The 22,542-nt window shown below is 40.9% G+C and overlaps 1 protein-coding gene across 2 annotated transcripts in view; it reads left to right on the forward strand.

Moving 5' to 3' along the window:
* The first annotated feature begins 312 nt into the window (after window positions 1–312).
* Tbc1d23 (TBC1 domain family member 23) overlaps window positions 313–22,542 on the forward strand; it is a 56,697-nt gene continuing 34,467 nt past the window's right edge. For both annotated transcript variants that reach the window (XM_038345192.1, XM_038345194.1), the window contains exons 1-4: window positions 313–509; window positions 16,081–16,192; window positions 18,291–18,396; window positions 19,444–19,648. In XM_038345192.1, coding sequence (XP_038201120.1) covers window positions 457–509; window positions 16,081–16,192; window positions 18,291–18,396; window positions 19,444–19,648 — 476 coding nt within the window. In that variant the 5' untranslated portion in view covers window positions 313–456. The remainder of the gene's footprint in view (window positions 510–16,080; window positions 16,193–18,290; window positions 18,397–19,443; window positions 19,649–22,542) is intronic.

Raw genomic sequence — 22,542 nt, forward strand, 5'->3', positions numbered from 1 at the left:
TGTGAATTCGTACTTGCCCTCCTCTCTCCACTAGCTGGGACTCTCTCAATTCTGGTTCACAGCTGCAAGCCTAATAGGATTGCAGACGCTAAGGAGACGCCAAGCCGGATGCTTCACATTCCCAGGGACTCTTCCGAGCCACGCCTTCAAACCGCGCCCCGCCCACTCTCTTAGGTTCCGCCTACAAACTTTGTTCCCCTCCCACTTCGCTCGCGGCCCCATGGCATCCTGGGATATGTAGTCTTTCACGCGCTGCGGCCTCCTACAAGCGCCAAGCTCCGCCTTTCGCCCTCGGGACGCGGTGACGTTGCATCGCTCCAGTTCCTCGCCTCCTCACCCTTTCGCTCTGCTGAGCCTCAGTCCCAGACTTCAAAACTCCTTTTACGACACTGAGTCTCAGAGACAGTCTCGGCGCCTGGTCCACTTTTCGGCAAAGTGACGTGGACGTCAACAGCAATGGCGGAAGGAGAAGAGCTTCTGCCACTGTCAACGTCGGGCGGGGACAGCTGGTGAGTGCGAGCCCAGGTTTAATTCCCAGTGGCCCCCTCTCTTCCTGTTCTCCATCCTACCTGTCCCGGAGAGGCCGGCTGACCCGGCGTGGAGCCAGGCACCTGTCCTCCTCCGGGTCCCCTGCCCCGCCCCCTCTGTCTCCGGGTCCCCTCTGCCCCTGGGCTCCTGCGGCTGGGACGGAATCCCGGGGACTCCGGGGTCGCCCTGGATCTGTGCCTAAGTCAGGTCCTCCCTCTTGGGCCAGCAGAGAGGGTGGCTTCAACACTGAGTTCGCCTAGTCCCTAGCCAGGGAGTTGGAGTGGGAGCGCTAAGGAGGAAGTTGCTTGATGAAGAGCTCAGAGCATTTGAAACAAGATCTTTGGAAATAACGACCTTTGACAGTGCAGAGGTGGGGAGACACACCCAGCAGGATTCCTCCCACATAGTTCAGATTATTATTATTATTATTATTATTATTATTATTATTATTTTAATCTTGTTCGTCTCGCAACAGTTTCCAACATTTGTCTTTCTCACATGTTATTTTTCCTTCCCACCACTTTCCTCACAACTTGATTTCATAGCTTTGGATGGCGTATTAGACTTTGTTATTGTTTTTCCCAAGCTTTGGCCTGTCTACCTCTCCGGGACTGTGGGAAGATTTTGCTTTTAAAGAGAATCATGTAGCTCAAGGTTGGCCTCGAACTTTCTGTGTGGCTGAGGATGACTGAACTTGTGATTCTCTTGCTTCCTCCTGCTGGGTTATAGACAGCATGTATCTACCCGGTGTATGTAGTGCTGGGATTGAGCCCAGGGTTTCAGGCGTGCTAGGACAAGCATTCTACCAACTATGATACAACCCCAACCCTTCCAGTACCTTTTGGAAGGCATTTTTCCTCACCCAGTGTCATTAATTTTTGGCAAACACTTCTACTTTTGAAGTAGTTTGATCAGTTGATCTAAGTATATTGACCACATGTAATACTCATGGATTTTTTTCATTCATACTGTTTTTATATCGATCACTGGCACTGTTTGCCTAAACACAATGCAAGGAGTTGGTAGACATAAATGGAACTAGTTGACAAGAGACTGCAGTGCTTGAGATGCTCACCTCAGCAGACATCAGCCTCTTAGTGCATGTGTTCTTCAGAGTGTAGGAGGAAAACGTGCATCTTGTTTCTTTCGAGTAGCTTATAATGGACTTGGAGGGCTGGGACAGGTGCACAAAGTAACAAGGTAAAGTTAATTTCGTTCTTTGAGGTTGTGAATGTAAGTGTTATGGGAGTTCAGAAGAGGATACATTACATACATTACAAAAGCTTCATGGAGGCACTGGTGTATGAGTTAGATCCTGAAGAATTAGTAAGATTTGCCTTAACACTATTCAAAATAATAAGTATAGTGTGAGCTACTGAAGTTAACTTTTTTCCCTTTGCCTTTTTGATAACTAAAAAAAAAGGTAAAACTTTTACAGTATTTTAAAATATATATCCAATATGTTTTTGAACGTGCACTCATTATTTAAAAACATAAGTTTTTCACTTATGTATTTTTTTGAGGCTGGGTCTCACTTTGTAGCCCTAGCTGGCCTGTGATGGTCTATGTAGTCTTGGCTGGACTCACAGAGATCCACTGGCCTCTGCCTCCCGAGTGCTAGGATTAAAGGTGTGCGCCACCACACCCAACTTCAGTTTTTAATTTTTACCCATATGAAAAAGCTCATGTACACTTTACATTTATACCAAATTTCAGTTGTTCTAGCCACATTTCAAATATTAAATACCATCCATGGCTAGTGGCTAAGTGCTAGATAGTGCCGTGCCATTAAGAGAGTAGAGAAATGGCAGGGACATAGGCAAGAAAACTAATGATTTGTTTGAGGGTAATAACTACAGCTGCTTGACTTAAGAGAAAGATAGGACTATAAAATCAGCTAACCCTCCACCCCACCGGCTGGAGAGTGGTACTGGGGAATCCAGCCTAGGGCCTTGCACATTATAAACAAGTATGCCACCTACGCTGAGCTGTGTTGCCAGCTTAGTGAAGGACCTTAACACATTATAGAAACCTTTTAAAAATCAGTGATACAGCACTTTCTAGAAAGTGACCTCGCTGGTTACAGAATGAAGTTACAGTTTGGGAAGATTGAATTGTATTGTAAATTGCCTTTAGTCAGCTGATTGAGGACTATAGGGCACAATGTTTTCTGAGTTGAACCATTGTAAGGAAGTTCTTAGGTTGGGATTCTTATGTGTGTGTGGTTATGGGCACGTGTACTCTAGTAGATGGTTGCTAGTGGTCGCACTTATTCTCTTAAAGCTCCCTTTACAGTCTGTGTCTTAGTTAGGGTTACCATTGCTATGATGAAACACTGTGACCAAAGCAACTTGGGGAGGAAAGGGTTTATCTGACTTACACTTCTATATCACAGTTATTGAAGGAAGTCAGGGCAGTGACCCACACAGGGCAGGAACTTGGAGATAGGAGCTGATGCAGAGGCCATGGAGGGGGACTGTTTAATTATAGAATTTAGGACCACCAGCCCAGGGATGGCAACACCCACAATGGTCTGGGCCTTCCTGTATCAATCACTAATTAAGAAAATGCCCTACAGGCTTGCCTATAGCCTGAATTATGGGGGCATTTTCTCAGTTGAGGCTCTCTCCTCTCAGATGAGTTAGCTTGTGTCATGTTGACATGGAACTGTCCGGCACAGTCCATATTTTTGGTGTGGGTTCCTACTTCTCCTTGTTTTATTTCCATGGATGTTTGTTGTGATGTAGTCTCCCTCCGTCTCTTCTACCCTTTCTTCTCTCCAGTCCCACTCTTCCCCACCAGTTCCCACAGAGTAAGGGAAGACTTTGGCATAGGGAACCATAGATTAGTAAACCCACTTTTCCTTGCGTGCTTGGTAAATGGGATTGTTACAGAATGGTTTTTAGTTCAGCTGTCATCCTTATGACTACGATCAAACTAGACTGGCTATGATGGCTTACTCCTAATCCCAGCGTTATTCCCTCGGGCGGGGGCAGGGAATTGGTGCAAATTCAAGCTAACCTGAGCTACACAATACATTTTAGTACGTTGGGCTGCAGAGTAAGACCCTGTCTCAGAAACCACAGAGCGTGAACTAGCCAGAGTGAGAGGAAGAAAGGGGTGGAAGGGAAGAAAAGGGGAGGACAGGAAGGAGAAGAAAGGGGGAAGGAGGAGAAGGAAGAGAGGAAAGAAAAACCTCAGGCTCTGTCCCCAAGGAATTTATGATCTAGATCAGAAGGCACATTTAAGAACATCAACTCCAGTGGGCTTGGCTGGGCACGTCTTTAATCCCAGCCCTTGGGAGGCAGAGGCGGGTGGATCTCTGTGAGTTCGAAACCAGCCTGGTCTACAGAGCAAGTTCCAGGACAGCCAGGGCTACACAGAGAAACCCTGTCCCGATAAACAAAACAAAACAAAACAAAGCAAAACAAAACAAGTCTCTTTCTACCATGTGTGTCTGGTTATTGGACACAGGTAATCAGACTTGGCAGAAAGCACATTAACTGCTGAGCTGTCTCACTTAATTGCTTCATAGATAGTGAACTTCTCAAGGGAAATGACCGATAGCAGGTAGCTCAAGAAATGTTGTTGGATGAATGTATATGAATGAATGCAGATGTTTGTGTAACGAACATGTCAGTGCATACCAAGCTATCATTTCATATACGTTTCCTAATGTTTATGTTCCCTTGAGCTAATTGCCGGCTGGTATAATGCTCATTCCTTTTGGAAAGCAAAGTGGTCTGTTTAAGCTTCCTACCCCTAGAACTGCAACCATGGAAGCTCAGAGAGTGTGGTGAAATCCCTCACAAGATTTCTATAACTTAAGATAATTGAATTTTATAACATAAATTGATTTAAAGTTAATTACAAAACTAGAATTTGAATAGATAAAATCAAAATTAAATTATTATTATTTTTTGTTTTTTTTTAAATAAGGTTTCTCTGTGTAACACGCAGCCTTGGCTGTCCTAGAACTTGCTTTGTAGACCAGACTAGCTTCAAATTCAGAGATCCATCTACCTCTGCTTCCTGAGTGCTGGGATTAAAGGTGTGCGCCACCACCCGGCTTGTATGCTTTTATTTTCTGAGTAATTCTTTCTTGAATACTCCTTAGAGATCCAAATCTTTAACCAAACCTTTTTTCTTATAATTATATGATTGTTGGCATTCTGAACTTAATTTAAAAATCTTATTCAATAAACACTTTGATTTTTGAGTTTAATGTGTTACTGAGTTCTTCAAGTATTAAACTTTTTAGTTGTAAAAGAATCAGTTCTACAGAGAAGCTTCTCTAATGTAATCTGTAATGGACAGCCAGTTTCTGAAGAGGACGGCTTTGGATGGAGCTGTCACACTATGCTTAGCAGAGCATTTCTGCTGCACAGTGCTGAAATGTGGCCTCTGTTTGGTGTCAGCTACAGACAATACCCGTCCTTACATATCAGAAAGCAAACTCGTTTCAGAAAGCAAACTCGTTTAGTGAAGCATTCATGGCTTGGCAAATATCCACTCAGTACTGTTTATATTCAAGCGGCTGGGTGAAGTTTTTTTTGGGGGGGGTGGAGAATGGAGGCAGTATTAAAGCCGGAGCTGTTCATTGTAGTGCTGTGTTCTGGTTGCTTTAATTCATCATCTTGTCAGAAGAAATGATACAGATAGTGCCACAATGGGAGGCCAGTTGTTCAGATGTGAGCCTGTGAGAAAGTATTCAGATTCAAACCATACCAGGTGATATTTAAGAAATTTAGCAAGGAAAGTAAGCAATGTTTCCAAGCATTTGTACAGAGCCTTTCCTGCTGCGTGCCCGTGTGCACGCACAGGTGATGTGCATCTTACCGCAGTGCTTTGAGACAGGAAGTTGAGACTACTGTTACTGCCTTCTTGGAGGAAGGGATGGACTTGGAGGTCTTAAGGCAAATCCTGTTAATGAAAGGTGTGTACTTAATTAACATCTCCTTCTGTAAGCCCTGGGTTCTTTCTAACGCTGACTGCATTTGTGTTATATATTTCACATATTTTTAAAGAGATTGCTAAAGAAAGCCCTCATAAAAATGTGATTCAAATATTGAATTGGCTGTGTTTTGTAAAGTACAGCATCAGAGATGGGCATTATTGAGCATATATGTATGTCTACTTTGTGGACCCTGTATAGATGTAAGGATGCATCTGTGAGCTGTATACAGCACTACCTCTCTTCTATCCATGGGAAGAAACAGTTCATGACTGACATGATTAGACAATGAGGAGAAACTTACGTATATTTATATATAATCTTTTATTTAATAATATTATATTCTCATATTCCTGCCCCAAATCACAGGGTTTTTGTTTGTGTTTTTAATCTGAAAGTATGGTTACCTACATCATCTAAATAATCACCATATAATGTATTTATATTATAGTGTATGTTAATATAATAAGTAATCTATCATATATTAAAAGTTTAGTTTATTATTTGTGGTACTATTTAGGACATGTACGCAATTATACTGTTTTGATAACCTTAACAACTCAGCAATTTTTTCATTGCTTTAATTCATTGATGGAGAAATAAGTAACTTACTCGCTTTAAATGCAAAGGAAGCTGTGTATTATTTCCCCTGTAAAGGGTTTCTCTGTGTGTGTGTGTGTGTGTGTGTGTGTGTGTGTGTGTGTGTGTGTGTGTGTGTGTGTGTGTGTGTGTAGGACAGAGGACAGCTTTGTGGAGTTGGCTCTCTCCTTCCACCATCTCGTGGGTGCTGGGGCTGAACTCGGGTCAGCAGGCACCAGCAACCATCTTACCTGCTGAGTCATCTCACTGACCCTTTCCTTTGTTTCGAAGGATGGAAGTTTTAGAAATGCTCCTTAGAAAAATGTACCCTCTCATGAATGTGCAGGCAAATACCAGAAATCCTTTTTGGTTTGTGACAGGGTCTGGGCTGACCTAGAACCCAGTATGTAGACCAGGCTACAAACTGGCAATGAGTTTGTGGCAGTCCTCCTGCCTCAGTACTAGGATAATGTGGGGACTATCATATCCAGCAAATACCAGAACTTCTTGAAGTTTGTTTTGTAAATTTCATCATGATTTAACAACCAAAATGAAGATTTATCAAGTAAATCTTAATCAGTCCTTGGAATCCAGTTTTAAAAAGTAAATCTGGCATATACATTTGCTGACGTAGGATTTTTTTTTTAACCAGTAAAGTACTTTTGGGAAACATTGCCCAGATGTTGCAAAATGATCCCTTTTCCCCCTTCAGTCTGTTTTTTCTAAGTCAGTGTTTTCAAGAAAGTTAATACTATTGTTTGTCTGTTTGTTTTTAGTTGTTGTACTTTGGGTAAATTTATAATGGAGCCAGGTGTGGTGGCGCAAGCTTTTAATCGCAGCACTCAGGAGGCAGAAGCAGAAGATCTTTGTAATTTGAGGCCAGCCTGGTCTACAAAATGAGTTCCAGGACAGCTGTTACACAGAGAAACTCTTTCCTGAAAAACCAAAAAGAGAAAGAAGAAATGTGTAACAGCTAAAGATAATGTCTCCGACAGACTTTGCCATTTTCATCCCATTCTTTATTTCAAGCAAACACTTTTTAAATTCCCAAGTAAATTGCTTTGACTGCAGACATAATTCTCTGTGGAAAGTGGGCTGGTGAGATGGCTCAGCAGGTAGATGCTTGCTGCCAAGCCTGACTACCTGAGTTTGGTCACCAGGACCTTTGTGGTGGAGGAGAAAATTACCCTGAAAGTTGTCCTGTTGCCTCTGCATATGTGCTGTGGCATGTGCACGTGCTTACATACAATGTGCTATAGCATGTGCTCATGCTCACATACAGTCTGCTGTGGCATGTGCACGTGCTTACATGCAGTGTACTCTAGCATGTGCATGTGCTCACATGCAAGTAAATAGTAACTAAGTGCATGGGTGACTAGGAAGGTGCTGAGGACTTTTGTCTTGAGGAAGCATGGGGAGAGGAAGTTAGAGCAGTTGGAGGTTACTGTTCCCGTGGAGAAACTCTTCAGTTTTGTCTGGAAAGCCTTGCAGCGAACACAGCTCAGCTTCATGCATGCAACCATTGGAAGTTTCTCCCCCGGTCGTAGCTCTTTGAGTCCTTAGGAGACCAAGGGCTGCTATGGGTACCATTTGCTACAGCTTGATCTTCATAGCTTATGGATAAGAAAGGGAATCTTTTAAAAAAAAGAGTTGTCAACATTTATTCAATTTATAGTTAATTTTAACTTTACAGACTGAGTTTCTGTGATCTCTATATCCTTTTGCTGTTGCATAGTGAGGAAATCCTGTAATTGCCACATTTGTGTGGGCTGTCTGACCAAAAGAAGTATATTTAACATCTTCTATTTGATACAGGGTTCTGTTTAACACATGTATTCTGGAAAGGATTGTATTATTTGATAAGGGAATCTCCCAGGGCTGTTTTTGTAGACATAATCATAGTTTCATGAAGTTTTAAGCTAAAAATGTGGTATGTTCCCCTATGGCTTATAAATATACAATCCAGTAAAAATACTTATGACAATCATACTCTATTCTGAAACCAACCCATGTTGACAAAGGCTGTTCATTTGTTCATTCCTGAGTGCCCAGACCCAAAATAATTACACAGAAACTATATTATTTAAAACACTGCTTAGCCAATAGCTTAAGCATATTGCTAGATAGCGATCTCTTATATCTTAAATTAACCCATTTCCATTATTTTATATTTTACCTTGACGCTTGTGGTTTATCAGTAAAGTTCCCAGGCATCTGTCTCCTTTGGCAGCGGCTACATAGGGTCTCCCTGACTCTGCCTACTCTCTCTCTCTACATCTCTGTTTGGATTTCCCACCTGGCTTTACTCTGTTAAGCCATTGTCCCAAAGGACAATAGCTTATTTTATTAACCAATAAAAGGAACACATATACAGAAGGACTTCCTACACCAAACCCAGATGACAAGATTTTATAAATAAGTTAAGCTCTCAAAATATTGTGAGTTCTCAAGGTTTTTCTGAATGTTCCATCCTATGTGTTTGCTGAAATACCTAGAAAGTGTTGGTGGTTTGAGATTGCATTTTAAAGTAGTGAGTTATCATGAAGGGATGTTGTATTTTGTTGAAAGCTTTTTCATCAGAGAGCAGGGATACAAGGAACATACCTAAACATAATAAAGGCAACATACAGCAAGCCAACAGCCAACATCAAGCTAAATGGAGAGAAACTCACAGTGATACCACTGAAATCAGAAGCAAGACAAGGTTGCTCACTCTTGAGGTTCTAGCTAGAGCAATAAGACAACAGAAGGAGAACAAGGGGATACAAATCAGAAAAGAAGAAGCCAAACTCTCACTATTTGCTGATGATATGATAGTTTACATAAGCGACCCCAAAAATTCTACCAAGGAACTTCTACAACTCATAAACACCTTCAGTAATGTAGCAGGATACAAGATTAACTCAAGAAAAAAATCAGTAGCCCTCCTTTACATAGATGATGGGCTGAGAAAGAAATCAGAGAAACATCACCCTTTACAATAGCCACAAATAGCATAAAATATCTTGGAGTAACTCTAACCAAACAAGTGTAAGACTTGTATGACAAGAACTTTAAATCTTTGAAGAAAGAAATTGAAGAAGACACCAGAAATTGGAAAGATATCCCATGCTCTTGGGTAGGTAGAATTAACATAGTAAAAATGACAATCTTACCAAAAGCAATCTACAGATTCAATGCAATGCCCAGCAAAATTCTTCACAGACCTTGAAAGAACAGTACTCAACTTCAAGCAAAAAACCCAGGATAGCCAAAACAATCCTGTACAATAAGGAACTTCTGGAGACATCACAATCCCTGACTTTAAACTCTACTACAGAGCTACAGTACTGTAAACAACCTGGTATTGTCAGAAAAACAGACAGGAGAACCAATGGAACCGAACCGAAGACCTGGATATTAATCCACACACCTTCGAACACCTGATTTGTGACAAAGAAGCAAACAATATCAAATGGAAAAAGAAAGCCTATTTAACAAATGGTGCTGGCATAACTGGATATCAACATGTAGAAGAATGAAAATAGATCCATATCTATCACCATGCACAAAACTCAAGTCCAAATGGATTAAAGACCTCAACATAAAGCCAGCCACACTGAACCTTTTAGAAAGAAAGTGGGAATCACACTAGAATTCATTGGCACAGGAGACCACTTCCTAAATATAACTCCAGCAGCACAGACACTGAGAGAAACAATTAATAAATGGAAACTCCTGAAACTGAAAAGCTTCTGTAAAGCAAAGAACACGGTCAATAAGACAAAATGACAGCTTACAGAATGGGAAAAGATCTTCACCAACCCCACATCAGACAGAGGTCTGATCTCCAAAATATGCAAAGAACTCAAGAAATTGGTCATGAAAAGAACAAATAATCCAATAAAAAATGGAGTATAGACTTAACAGAAAACTCTCAACAGAGGAATCTAAAATGGCTGAAAGGCATTTAAGGAAATGTTCAACATCCTTCGTCATCAGAGAAATGTAAATCAAAAAACTCTGAGATTCCATATTACACCTGTAAGAATGGCCAAGATAAAAAAAATACCGAAGACAAGTTATGCTGGAGAGGCTGTGGGGTAAAGGGAACACTCCTGCATTGCTGGTAGGAGTGCAAACTGGTATAATCCCTTTGGATATCAGTATGGCGATCTCTCAGAAAATTAGGAAACAACCTTCCTCAAGACCTAGCAATACCACTTTTGGGTATATTCCCAAAGGTTGTTCATTCAATCATGTGCCCAACTATGTTATAGCAGCATTGTTTGTCATAGCCAGTACCTGGAAACAACCTAAATGCCCCTTGACCAAAGAATGGATAAAGAAAATGTGGTACATTTACACAATGGAGTACTACACAGCAGAAAAAAGTAATGACATCTTGAAATTTTTTTTTCTTTTTTCTTTTTTTGGTTTTTCGAGACAGGGTTTCTCTGCAGCTTTTTTTTAGAGCCTGTCCTGGAACTAGCTCTTGTAGACCAGGCTGGCCTCGAACTCACAGAGATCCGCCTGCCTCTGCCTCCCGAGTGCTGGGAGACATCTTGAAATTTGTAGGCAAATGGATAGAGCTAGAAAAATATTGAGTGAGGTAACCCAGACCCAGAAAGACAATTATCACATGTACTCACTTATAAGTGGTTTTTAGACATAAAGCAAAGAAAACCAGCCTACAGGTCACAATCACAGAGAACCTGGACAGTAATGAGGACCCTAAGAGAGACATAACGTAGATCTAATCTACATGGGAATTAGAAAAAGACAAGATCTGAGAATGGGGACCATGGGAGAGGGTTGAAGGGGAGGGGAGAGGAAAGAAGGGGAGCAGAAAAAAATGTATAGCTCAATAAAATCAATTAAAAAAAACCTTGAATCCCCCAAAAAGTAGCGAGTTACACAAAACTCCCTATAGTCAATGAACTCTGTCCATAGCTGCTGTTCAGTGACTCTCTAACAAAGCTTCCTATTTGCATTTCTACCAACTGTCATGCGGAGTAGTCAGGATTAGTGATTTGTAACCAGTATGCTAACAATCATAGCAAATTAAGCCACAAAATGAAGTGAATGCTTACTACCTGTCATGCTGCTGGCCAGTGCTTACAGCTTGATGGTTAGTTATTTTTAGAAGTATAAACAATTGGTCAGGCTTAAAGCTAGCAGTGAAGTATACCTGATAAACATATGAAGTAATCATGGCTTAACATGTGCACACAGTGCCTTATATCTAAACAAATCAGGATGAATTGCAAGCCAGTAAGAGCTGTTCTCATCTCTTTAGTAGATTTGCTTCTTAAATTCTTCCAGAGTTCTTTAAGGGTGAATCATACATTTAGCTACTTGATTTAAGTTTAGTAGATAATCATAATATCTAATTTGAAACAACTCAAATGTCCATTATCATATGGGCCAACAAGATATGGTATATTCATGCAATGGAAGACTATTTGGCAGTAAAAACATGTGCTGGTATGTAGACTTCCGCATGAGTAGAGCTTGAAACATCATGCTAAAGGAAGAAACAGCCATTAAATCATGTGTCATGATTGAATTTATGTGAAATACTCCTAGTAGGTAAATATGTAGAGGCAGAGAATAAATGAATGGTTGCCACAGGCTGGGAATAGGGTGAGGAAGGGTTGGTGGGAAGGAGTGAGGAGTGACTTCTAGTGGATGTGATGTTTCTTTACATACAGAAATATGCGTGAAAAACTTGGTGAAGTCAGTCTTGGTTTCCTTCTGTTTAAACAATGTATATAATTAAACTGTTTTCATAAATTTTGAAATTGTTAATAAAAGAAGTTTCTTGAACATGGTTGGGGGGAAAAACAATTTAGAAAAAAGTCTAATACCTAGTCAGCTTTTCCCCCAATTGGAGATTGTCTATAACTTTTCTTTTTTTGTTAAATGTTGTTTATTTTAAAAAATGTTTTAAATTGAAATAGAATGACATCACTTCTCCCCTTTCCTCTCTCCAGCTTCTTGCAGCCATCCTCAGGCCCCTCTCATGTCCCCCGAGTTGATAGCCTCTTTTACTTTATTATTGTTAAGTGTGTGTGTGTGTGTATGTTTGCATTTGTGCACACAAATATATGTGAATACATCCTGCTGCGTGTTTCTGTGAGAGGCATGCGTGTGATCTCAAGGCTGACCATTCTGCATAGGACAGCCAATGAGGACTCATCCCTGGGAGAGGTTAATTACCGGTCGCCCAGCAGCCAGTAGTTGCCCGATGTTCTTTGTTTAGTAGCAGGAAATTTCCCTTTTCCATATCACATGTCCAGTGATACTGCAGTTTGTCCTTGTTTATGCAGCCATTTCTAGGAGAGGCTGTGTCACAGAATACTTCCTGGCTCCTGCAGTCTTCCACACTCTCTTCCATGATGAGGGGTGATTGCTACATTTTTTCTGTGAGTAGAAGATAAGATGTAGCATATAGTAAGGGATTATACTGCTCTAGCAAAGTGGCGGCAGTAGATTCTTTTCTAAGATCCAGGACCTCAGTAGTCCCAGGAAGTTGGCTAGGTTCTAATTTCACGCATGATTTCCTGCCTGCTGAGTGGACTTTTAAGTTCAATTAGACAGTCATTAGCTTATGAGTGGCATTTATTGCGCCTTTATGGACAGCTTGTCGTTCTGGTCGTTGTCATGCTTCATAGGTATTGCGCCTGAGTAGGACTGTATAGTCGCTTTCCTCTGTTGGAAGCTTCCATAGTATTTTCTGGAACCACGGAAGGTAGGTGACAGGAAAGAGGCCTTCAGGTCAGATTGAGCTCAAATCATTCACGTCCCGTGTCTAAAGTGTGTAGTGTCTTCAGCAAAAGGGGCTCACCCTCAACCAAGGCTAAACTGATAATCTTTATTGTTTTGGAAGTCATGTTTTTCATATGATTTATTGAGTGGCTTATTTAAAAACAATTATAATTTTTTCCAGTTGGATGTACTGATCCTAGAAGCATTGGGAATGCATTTTAAGTTTGGAAGTGAATGTAGTTTATGCTTTTGTCTCCTGTGCTTTTGTGTAGGTTTTTGTTCCTGTCTGATGGAAGAGGATCCAACTCAGTTAATAGCTGGAGTATGAGCTAGTGTCTGCCTGGCTATGCTTCTAAAGCAGCTTGTCTTAAAGTGCTTTGAGGATTTGGCCACAAAACATTCAATGAGAGGAAATTTTATTACATTTAATTTTGGAGGTAGTTATTACTTTTCTTTCTGGGTTTTTTTCTTTTCTTTTTTTTTTTTTTTTTTTTTTAAGACAGGGTCTCACTTTGGCCTTGAACTTCCACAATCCTCTTCACAATCCTTTTGCCTTTTAGCCTCATGATTCCTGAGATCACAGGTTTGAAACCCTTTGATGGACTTTTATTTATATTTTGTAAGCATGTTATTGGTAGCTCATAGAAGCACCCTTTGTGTTCTAACGTATGTTACAGTTTTAGAGTTACAGAGTCAGGAGGGAGGTGGTTCACTCTTTATTTCCAGCCATAAGGCTTGGTATTTGCTGTGTCTTAAACTTGCATAAAGCCTGTACTTTACTATTTTGGGATCTTGTCTGCCTTTCTAGTACATTTGTACCAAGCTTTAGCTTTTAAGGTGAGTTTGTAGTTTCATATAGCCAAAGAAGACTGAAAAAACTACAGCCTGACTGCTCAAACCTTGCCAGACCCAGTTAGACTTGTAGGCATTGCGTGTTCAAAGACTGAGACTTGAGTTTCTTTGAGGGCCGAGCGCTATGTGAAGTTCCCTCTCGGCTCCTCCTTTCCTACGGTCTAGCTTAGCTGCAGTCTTTGCAATGCTTTACTACAGGGACACATGCTGGTGGGGTTTCAGGTCTGAAAGCTGAACCTTTGGCTTCCTCGAAAGACACCGTTGTTTTTAATTATTTAGGTTTGCGGTAGGTGTCTTTACTACTTTCAGTATAGTATTTTCTGGTCTCTGGGGCACTTGCTTACAGTTGAGCTGCCACCGTAGAAGGCGCTCCCCTGGGCACAGTACCATAGAGTCCAGCAGCAGCTACATTAAGAGGAGCACTTGGACACTGCTATGACTCTGAAAGGCCTCGGAGGACAGGTGTTTTGACCAGACACTAGCTCCGTTGTCTGAAATAGTGAGGCATATGGCAGAGCTATTTCAAAAAGAAAATAAGGTTTGGCACTAAGAAATTGGAAAAATTCTGGTTCATTTGTGTTATAGAATTCCATCTCGATAAAAGGATATTTTCCTCATTTCATTTGCACATTTGACAGCAAATGGTATTTATTCACCGAGCATACATTGTCTTCTTAATTTCACAGTTAGAAACCGCATTTCGAATTCTGATCGCCTGTCTCATACAGCCTGGTTAGCATGGGCTAGCCGCTCGCCAGTCTTCCCTGGCCTGTACTTTGAACACTGAACTTGAAATCTCTCATCTGTTTCCTTTCCTCAGCTTTGTAGTGATCACTTGCAAAAGACCAGAAGTCGCCAGTGTCCAGTGTGGGTTCGGACTCTGTGGAGACTCTGCACTTGACCAGTGCTTGTCTGTTGGCTGTGCCTGAGTGATTCCATTTCCATCTAATTCCTTTGTTAAGGGAACAGCCTAATGAGTGTGTGCTCTTAAACAGTGGTCTGAGAACCGTGCCAGCATGGGGCGGGGGTGGGGGGTGGGGTGGGGGGTGGGTTTGAGTTACTCAACTGCAGAAGTGAGACAGCATCCCGATTTCCTGATCTAGCAACCCTACCTTTCCTCTTAAGTTGCTCCAAGAATCCTAGAAATTGTGACTGAATCATGATCTTTTTTACATGTTTACAGATTTTAATATATTTTAATCTATGCTAAAATAGTGAGTCACTGAAACCTCAGCCTCTGAAATTCCTAGGGAATGGATTTAAGTGGAATTTCTAGCTACAAAACAGCTCGTACCTTGTGGAAGTTCTTAACTTAATCATGCGCAGTGGAAAGAAAATAAACTTTATTCTTTTTTCCTCGGACGTGGTAGATTGAGCACAACTGTCTTCTGCTTTGCTTGATGGTATTTTGTTATTTTTTTAATATAACATGGAGCCCTGTTTTGTGCTGCTGACGTTTGTGTAACACTTCTTGTAAGTCAGGCTCTGCTCTGGGAATAATTGTAGAACTATGCCCTATGTAGTCCTGACTGCAGTGCCTGGGATTTCCTAGTGGTATTTCAGGCTTTCTCATTTTGCCACTGTTATACATAAGTTATGGGTGTGAATTTGGCATCCAGACTGCTAAGATTTGTCTCCTGACTTTGTTACCAGTCATTGCCATGGGATGATAACACATTAAACACAAGAATGCTTATTTCTGATATCATAGGATAGTTCCTTCAGTTATCTCATGCGTGTTCGTAACCCACATTTGTCTCATTTCACATTGTAACTGCACCGTGGTGAAGGTTCGCGAGAACATGTGTAGTTTGGGATGGCTGTGTGCTCTGTAATCACAGCCCTTGGAAGATGGAGGGAGGAGGAAGAGAAATTTAAGTTTCAGGCCAGCCTGGGGTAAATGAGATTCTGTTTCTAAACAAACAACTAATGAACATATGTAGAACGTTACAACAGCTCTTTACACATAGGGAGTGCTGCATCAGGCCGTCCCCACTGCTACAATTACATTGCTGTGATTTGTCTTCATGAGTGGACAGTGCCATCTACTTAACAGTTCCGATCAGAATTCCTGAGATGGCAGAACCCTATCCCTAAAGCAGAACGTATGGTTGCCGCATGCACCTTGTGTTGTGTTCTGACTGCAGAAAACCTTTTCTTCTGAGATGTAGCCTTTTGCAGGTCATCCTTATGAGTGCATCTTGTACAAGATGATTCAAGAGTAGTTTTAATGACCAGAACTTCCTTTCCTTTCCTTTCCTTTCCTTTCCTTTCCTTTCCTTTCCTTTCCTTTCCTTTCCTTTCCTTTCCTTTCCTTTCCTTTCCTTTCCTTTCCTTTCCTTCCCCTCCCCCTCCCCCTCCCCCTCCCCTCCCCCCTCTCTCTCCTTTCTTTTCTTTTCTTTTTTTTTTTGTTTTAGGGAAAAAGATCTTGAAGAAGCCCTTGAAGCAGGAGGTTGTGATCTTGAAACTTTGAGAAATATAATTCAAGGGAGACCACTGCCTGCTGAACTGAGGGCACAGGTTTGGAAGGTAACTTGAAACCGATGAGTAAAATACAGTCACTTAGTAAACTTTTACTAATTGGTTTTCAGCTCTCTGAAGAGACTGTTGAGGAGTATGCTGCGTCTAGAAATCGGCCCGAGTAACTGACTAAAAGTATGCTTCCGAGCCAGGTGTAGTCACACACGCCTTCACCCTGCCATTCTGGGAGGCAGAGACAGGCAGATCTCTGTGAGCCTGAGGCTCGCCTGGTCTATGTGGTGAATTCTAGACCAGCCAGGGAGATGAAATGAGACCGTGTCTCAAAATAAATGTTTTTGTAGTGTTTCCTATACTTAGTAATAATGTTTGCAGTGGTGATAGTTTTGTAGCCCTAGAAATGGCTGTAATCCTTATGTAGATTGTTAGTGAATAGTAACTAAGTGAAGAAACAAGCAGCAAGCAGTGGGAGATTAAAAAAAGAAAGAAAAACTTGAATAAAGATGTTACGTATTTTTTGAAAAGTTATAAGCATAAAGGATGAAATAAAAATCATTTACTACCAACAGGTAGACCACACAACAATATCTGGGTGTGTGTCCTTTCCTTTTTTCTCATGTGAATATACATTTAACAGCATTGGAATTATAGCTGCACATAACAGTCTAAATGCCTTATTGTAGGAATTTAAACACAGAATAATGTGTATGCACGGTGAGTGCTGTATCAGGCATCAGCCATTCCTACTGCCGTGGATAAGTTACTGTGATTTGCTTTCGTGATTTCCCAGTGCGATCAACCTGCTTCTCCATCCTTTATTTAACAGTTCTCTAATCTGATAATGTTCGTGAAGGCAGAACTCTGTCTCCTAAAGCAGAATGTCCAGATATTGTGTGTGCCTTGCCACTGAAAAGAACAGAGATTGTCAAGGACCTATCATGTATCTCTAACTCAACTTTAACTTTTGCCAGCATCCCACCAGCCTTGTTTGACTAGTGTTCTCATCATATCCTCCCTGTCCCTTAGCAAATCCTTGGTAGCATGCTAAAATACTTCAAAATGAAATTCCTGAAAAATAGTTTTAGAGTAACTCTAAGACCACCAGACCCCAGAGGAACAGTTCTTACTTTTGGTCAGTGCATATTAACTGCACAATGATGGTTTCAGGGTTAATGGTTTTACATGTATATACATAATCACCTCCACCACCCACTTGTCCCTTCCTGTCTCGCTGGTCCCTTCTGTCTCGATGGTCCTGCTCCCCCTTGCAGTAAGTCCCCTCTGTTTTTTTGTCTTTTTTCCCCTTTTGAGGGGAGGTGATCCAGGTATCCTTAGACTTACAGGAGCATGGGCAGTCTTAACCAGTGGCTGCGTCCACTGAAGAAAATGTCTTTCCCTCTCTACCAATCATTAGCTGTCTTAAAAAAAAGCAATTCTTTAGTATCAAAATAATTTTTAAGTTGTCTTATAAAAGTATTTTTATAGGGGATTTGTTCAAATTCAAATACTGGAAGGACTGCTTATTGCATTTGGTTGTCTCTTGAGTCTGTTAATTAAGACAGTGATAATTTTGGTTGGGGATGTGGCTCAGTGGTAAGTGTTTGCCCCCCCCCCCCCCCCCCGTGGTGGGCTTCTGGATTTACTTCCCAGCACTGCCACTAAAATAAAATAAAAATGTCTGGTGGCCAGCCTGGTCTGCAGAGTGAATTCCAGGATAGCCAGGGATATCCTGTCTCAAGTAAATGTAAATAAATAAGTAAGTAAAATAGTTTTCACATGTACTTGAAAAAAACTTACAAAATATCATCTCAATTCACTAAGAGTTCTTTTTTATAATTTTAATTGTACATGGCATAGGTATATTTTTTAATTGGCAATATTATATATTTAGTTTTTACATTTTAAAAAAAGTTGGCTTTAAATAAAGCCGGGTAATATTGTGTAATCCATTCTATCCACTGAATCAACATGAAGTGGGAAAGTAAGAGAGGAGCATTTTTGTCATGTGCTAGCGGTGGCACTGGGTGGTGCACAGACACATACGCTTGTAATCCTGTTATTCCTAAATTTGTGCTTTCCTTAGTATAGGATATGTTATAGGAAGGGGCAATAACAATGATGCTAGTTGTTTTTGACATCTTTCTTCCAGATTGCTCTAAATGTTGCGGGAAAAGGCGATAGTTTGGCATCATGGGATGGTGTTTTAGACTTGCCTGAGCAGAACACTATTCATAAAGACTGCCTAGAGTTTATTGGTAAGTTTGATAACTGTTAAGAAAGTTATCTTGTTATAATTTGGGATATGTTGAATTTGTAAAAGTCTTATAAATAGTTTGGCCTTTTAAGGAAAATCTTGAGACATATAATTTTGTGAAAGAGCCCAGTTTTACTGATCATTTTCTGTTATTGATTTTTTTACACATTTACAGTTTTGCCATGCTCTTCACCTTGTTTCTCATATAATTGTAGGCCCACATGATTACATGTAGCCTTCAGATAGAGACCTCATTCTGAAAGTTTATCTTTGAGTTACAGATCATGATCTACTATTTTAAAATTATTACAAATCATGGGTGAATAGGTTTCCAACCTCTCTACAAAATCTGTGTTAATTCATGATACTTATTAAGCCTATGTAGTTTATACCGTGTTTCTAGTTATTTATAGTATGTTGGAATCTTTTTTTTTTCCTGTTACATCTTAGTTAAAGCATTGGTTAAATAGACTTCGGTGTATTAACTACTCAGAAACTGTATGAGATGTAGCTCAGCAGTAGGGTGCTTGCCTGACATAACCGAGAGCCTTGGTTCTGTTACCAGCACTACAGGCAGACAGGCAGGCAGGCAGGCAGGCAGGCAGGCAGGCAGGCTGTTGCTAGTGTGAACAAAACAAAGGGAATTTGGACAAGAGATTTGAAGACTTCACATGATGTATATAATATATATTTCTGAGATTACCTTGATTTTAATAATAATGGTTATAGTTTTGCTCATATTTAATTTGCATTTTATATCTGTTTATTCTGTATGAGAATAGCAGTATGAGAAGTCATAGGTAATTTTGCTTGTGCATGTTCAGTTAGCTTTAGTACCAGGTAAAGCATTTTCCTAGTTTATGCAAAACCATGATTCTATTTCACTACTACAAAAAAGAAAAAGAAAATTATGAGAAACACAGTCACAGTTTTACTGCTTTTATCATAGTTTAATAGACTCACACAGCGTTATTTGTGAACAGGTAGGGGTCTGGTCACTGAGCCTCTGTAGTTCCCTGATAACTCTAGGTTGATGTTTTATTTCTAGAGCAGCTCTCAGTGCCAGAGGAGAAGGCAGCAGAATTGCTTCTGGATATTGAATCTGTAATTACTTTTTATTGTAAATCACGCAATGTTAAATACAGCAGCTCGCTGAGCTGGACTCATCTCCTGAAGCCACTAGTGTGTCTCCAGTTGCCTCGCAGTGACCTATACAACTGCTTCTATGCCATCATGAATAAGTACATTCCCAGGTAAGCTATGGTTTGGTTGTAGTTATAAAAGTCCATTTTACTTTCAAATAAAGTTTGTTATATTTCTTTTGATGGTAAAGGAAAAGGGTCAGGTAATTTTTGAGGTTGCTAGAGGTATAATTGCTATTTGACTTTGTCCTTTTGACAAACATTTAGAAAAAATTATTTATTATGTGTATGGGTTTTGCTTGCATGTATACCATGAGTACCTGGTGCCTGAGAAGGCCAGAATGGGGTGTCCGATTTCTGAAACTGATTTACAGATGGTTGTGAGCCTCCATGTGGGTGCTGGGAACCGAACCTTGGTCCTCTGGAAGAATTGCCAGTGCAGTTAAGTGCTGAGCCATCTCTCCAGCCCCTATTATAAAGAGTTTTACAGGATTCTTTTTATTAGGAAGTTTTACTATTAGAGTTTGTACTTAAAGCTTAACTTCACCTTAAAGTAAAAATAACGGGATTTTGTAAGTACTACTTTATGTGAGGAGCTAGGATTGCAGTTAGGAGCATAGTCCTGAATGTACATGTGTTTGGCCTTTCTGCCTTACGGGAACATAGTCCCACAAGCAAGCTGAAATGTGCAGAGTCTTGGGAAGTGAAATATAGAATGCTATAGGAATATTCTGTGGGTAACGTAATTTACCGTCAGTATCAAGGATGGCTTCCCCAGCCAAATGGTGCGTTAGCCGAGACGAGACAGATACGGAGCTGCTTGCAGAAGGGGCCATGGTGGTGGGAGGGTAGGGAGGTGCTCAGAGGCTGAAGATTGTTGTGGTTCTGAGTGCTGTGGTTCAGGTAGTCAAAGAAACTCTAAGTATAACCTCGCCAGTGTCTCGGCTGTGATTACTCATGGCGGAGCTATATGTGCTCACCCTGAGCTGCACTCCAGTCCCTTGTTGAGGGTTTTTATTTTGATTTCACTGCTGGCTAATGATATTAAGTATCTTTTTATATATTTATTGACAATTTATCTTCTTTAGAGAAATGCTTAGTCAGAAAATAAATCTAAAGAACAAAAAGTTGATTCAGCCAGAAGTCCCAGGAGTTTAAGTGGGCTACACCTATTTGTTCCTGTTTTTAAAGTCCCCGGAGATAGTAGTCAGGGCAGAGTGGTGAGCCTCTATGCTTCTTTGAACCTGTACTTCTCTATATAAAGAAACTGGTTCCAAAGATACTGAAGGCGAAGACCAGGGTCATGGCAGAGACAGAATTGGGATGCCTGGTTAGGGACAGGTCTGCCACCTGTCCCTGTCGGCTGCCGTGATCTGTCACTTCTCATTGCATCTCTGGGTAACAGAGCTAGTCACAGCAGGGGCAAGATGTCCCAGCACTGTCTCTAAAACAGCATAGACAGGCGTAGAGGAGGGGCTGTGTTGAGCTGTGTCACACCTCATCTTGTCACATCCTTCCTGGTCCTTTTTGTTTGGTTTTGGTTGTTGTTGTCATTATTTTTGAGACAGGATTTTTCTGTCTAACAGCTCTAGCTATCCTGGAACTCTCTTTGTAACCTAGGCTGGCCTTGAACTCTCAGAGATCTGCCTGCCTCTGCTCCCCATTCCTGGGATTAAAGGTGTGCACCACCACCCCCCAGCGGATAAATCCAATGTTAATGTATCATCTCACTACTGATTGGGAGGTAAGATGGGTAGAGTTGTATCAAGCACACACCCTTGTGGTTGGGCGGAACGTTGCAGTGTGCAGCCCTTAGATGAATTTTCTTTCAGTGCCTTCTTCCCAGCGATGCTCACTATTTTAAGAAATGAGACCTTTTACCTCAGCCACTGCCCATGTTCCCCATGTTCTTCCTGTCTCTGTGTTCTATCTTACCATTCGATTGCTCTGCATTTACCTAATTGGGAAAGTATTCAGACTTAGGATTATTCTCCCCTGGATAAATCCAGTTCTCTCTGGGCCTTCTGTGTACTGCCGATTGTAATATCCAGCGGGGTAGACTGAAGGGTGGGCATGGGGCTGGAGAGATGGCTCAGTGAAGAGCACTGGCAATTCGTGCAAGGGACCTAGATTCTGTTCCCAGCACCCACATGGCAGCTTACAGCCGTCTATAACTCTAGCTCTAGGAGATCTGACACCTTCTTCTGCCCTCTTCAGGCACTGCGTGAGCATAGTACATAGACATACATTCAGGCAAAATGCTCAAACACATAAAAATAAATTTTATAAATTAAAATAAAGCAAACAGGCTGTGCTTGGTGACTTACCTGCAATCCCAGCGCTTGGGCGGAGTGACAGGAGGATTGCTGTGATTTCAAGGTGAGCTTGGACTGCACGGTCAATTCTAAGGCAGCCTGGACTACAGAGTGAGACACTGTCTCAACAGACAAAAGAAAGTAACAAGACAGTGATAGTTGCAAGTCATAACAAACCATTGTGTTGATGTAAAATATTATATTTACATACATCATTTTCTTTATTCTCTTTGAATAGTATTTTTATTTTTGTAGTGCAGAGAGTTGAACCTATGTCTTTACACATGCCCCGTATATGTTCTACACTGAACTGAGCTCTCATCTCTAAATAATGTTTAAAAATATTCTCTAATGGTGCTTTTTGATGGTGCTTGTTACTACTACATTTATTTCATTATTGTGTATGTATGTGTGCACATGTGCATGCCACAGTGTATGTGTGGAGGTCAGAGGACAGTCTGTAGGAGCGGGTTCCTGGGATTGAACTAAGGTCAGGAAGCTGTGGCAAACACCTTTTCCTACTGAGGCATCTCACTGGCCCAAATGATGCTTTCACGTTAAAACTGCAATAATTATTAAGTAAACTGTTGTAAATTCTACTTTTTTCTTTGTTTCATTTTCTTAAAAGTTTACTTTTTAAGGCTGTACCCTTGCAAAAATAGCTTGTTGAATTATGCTCTGAGCTTTACA

Source organism: Arvicola amphibius, chromosome 10, assembly GCF_903992535.2.
Source record: "Arvicola amphibius chromosome 10, mArvAmp1.2, whole genome shotgun sequence".
Classification (NCBI taxonomy): domain Eukaryota; kingdom Metazoa; phylum Chordata; class Mammalia; order Rodentia; family Cricetidae; genus Arvicola; species Arvicola amphibius.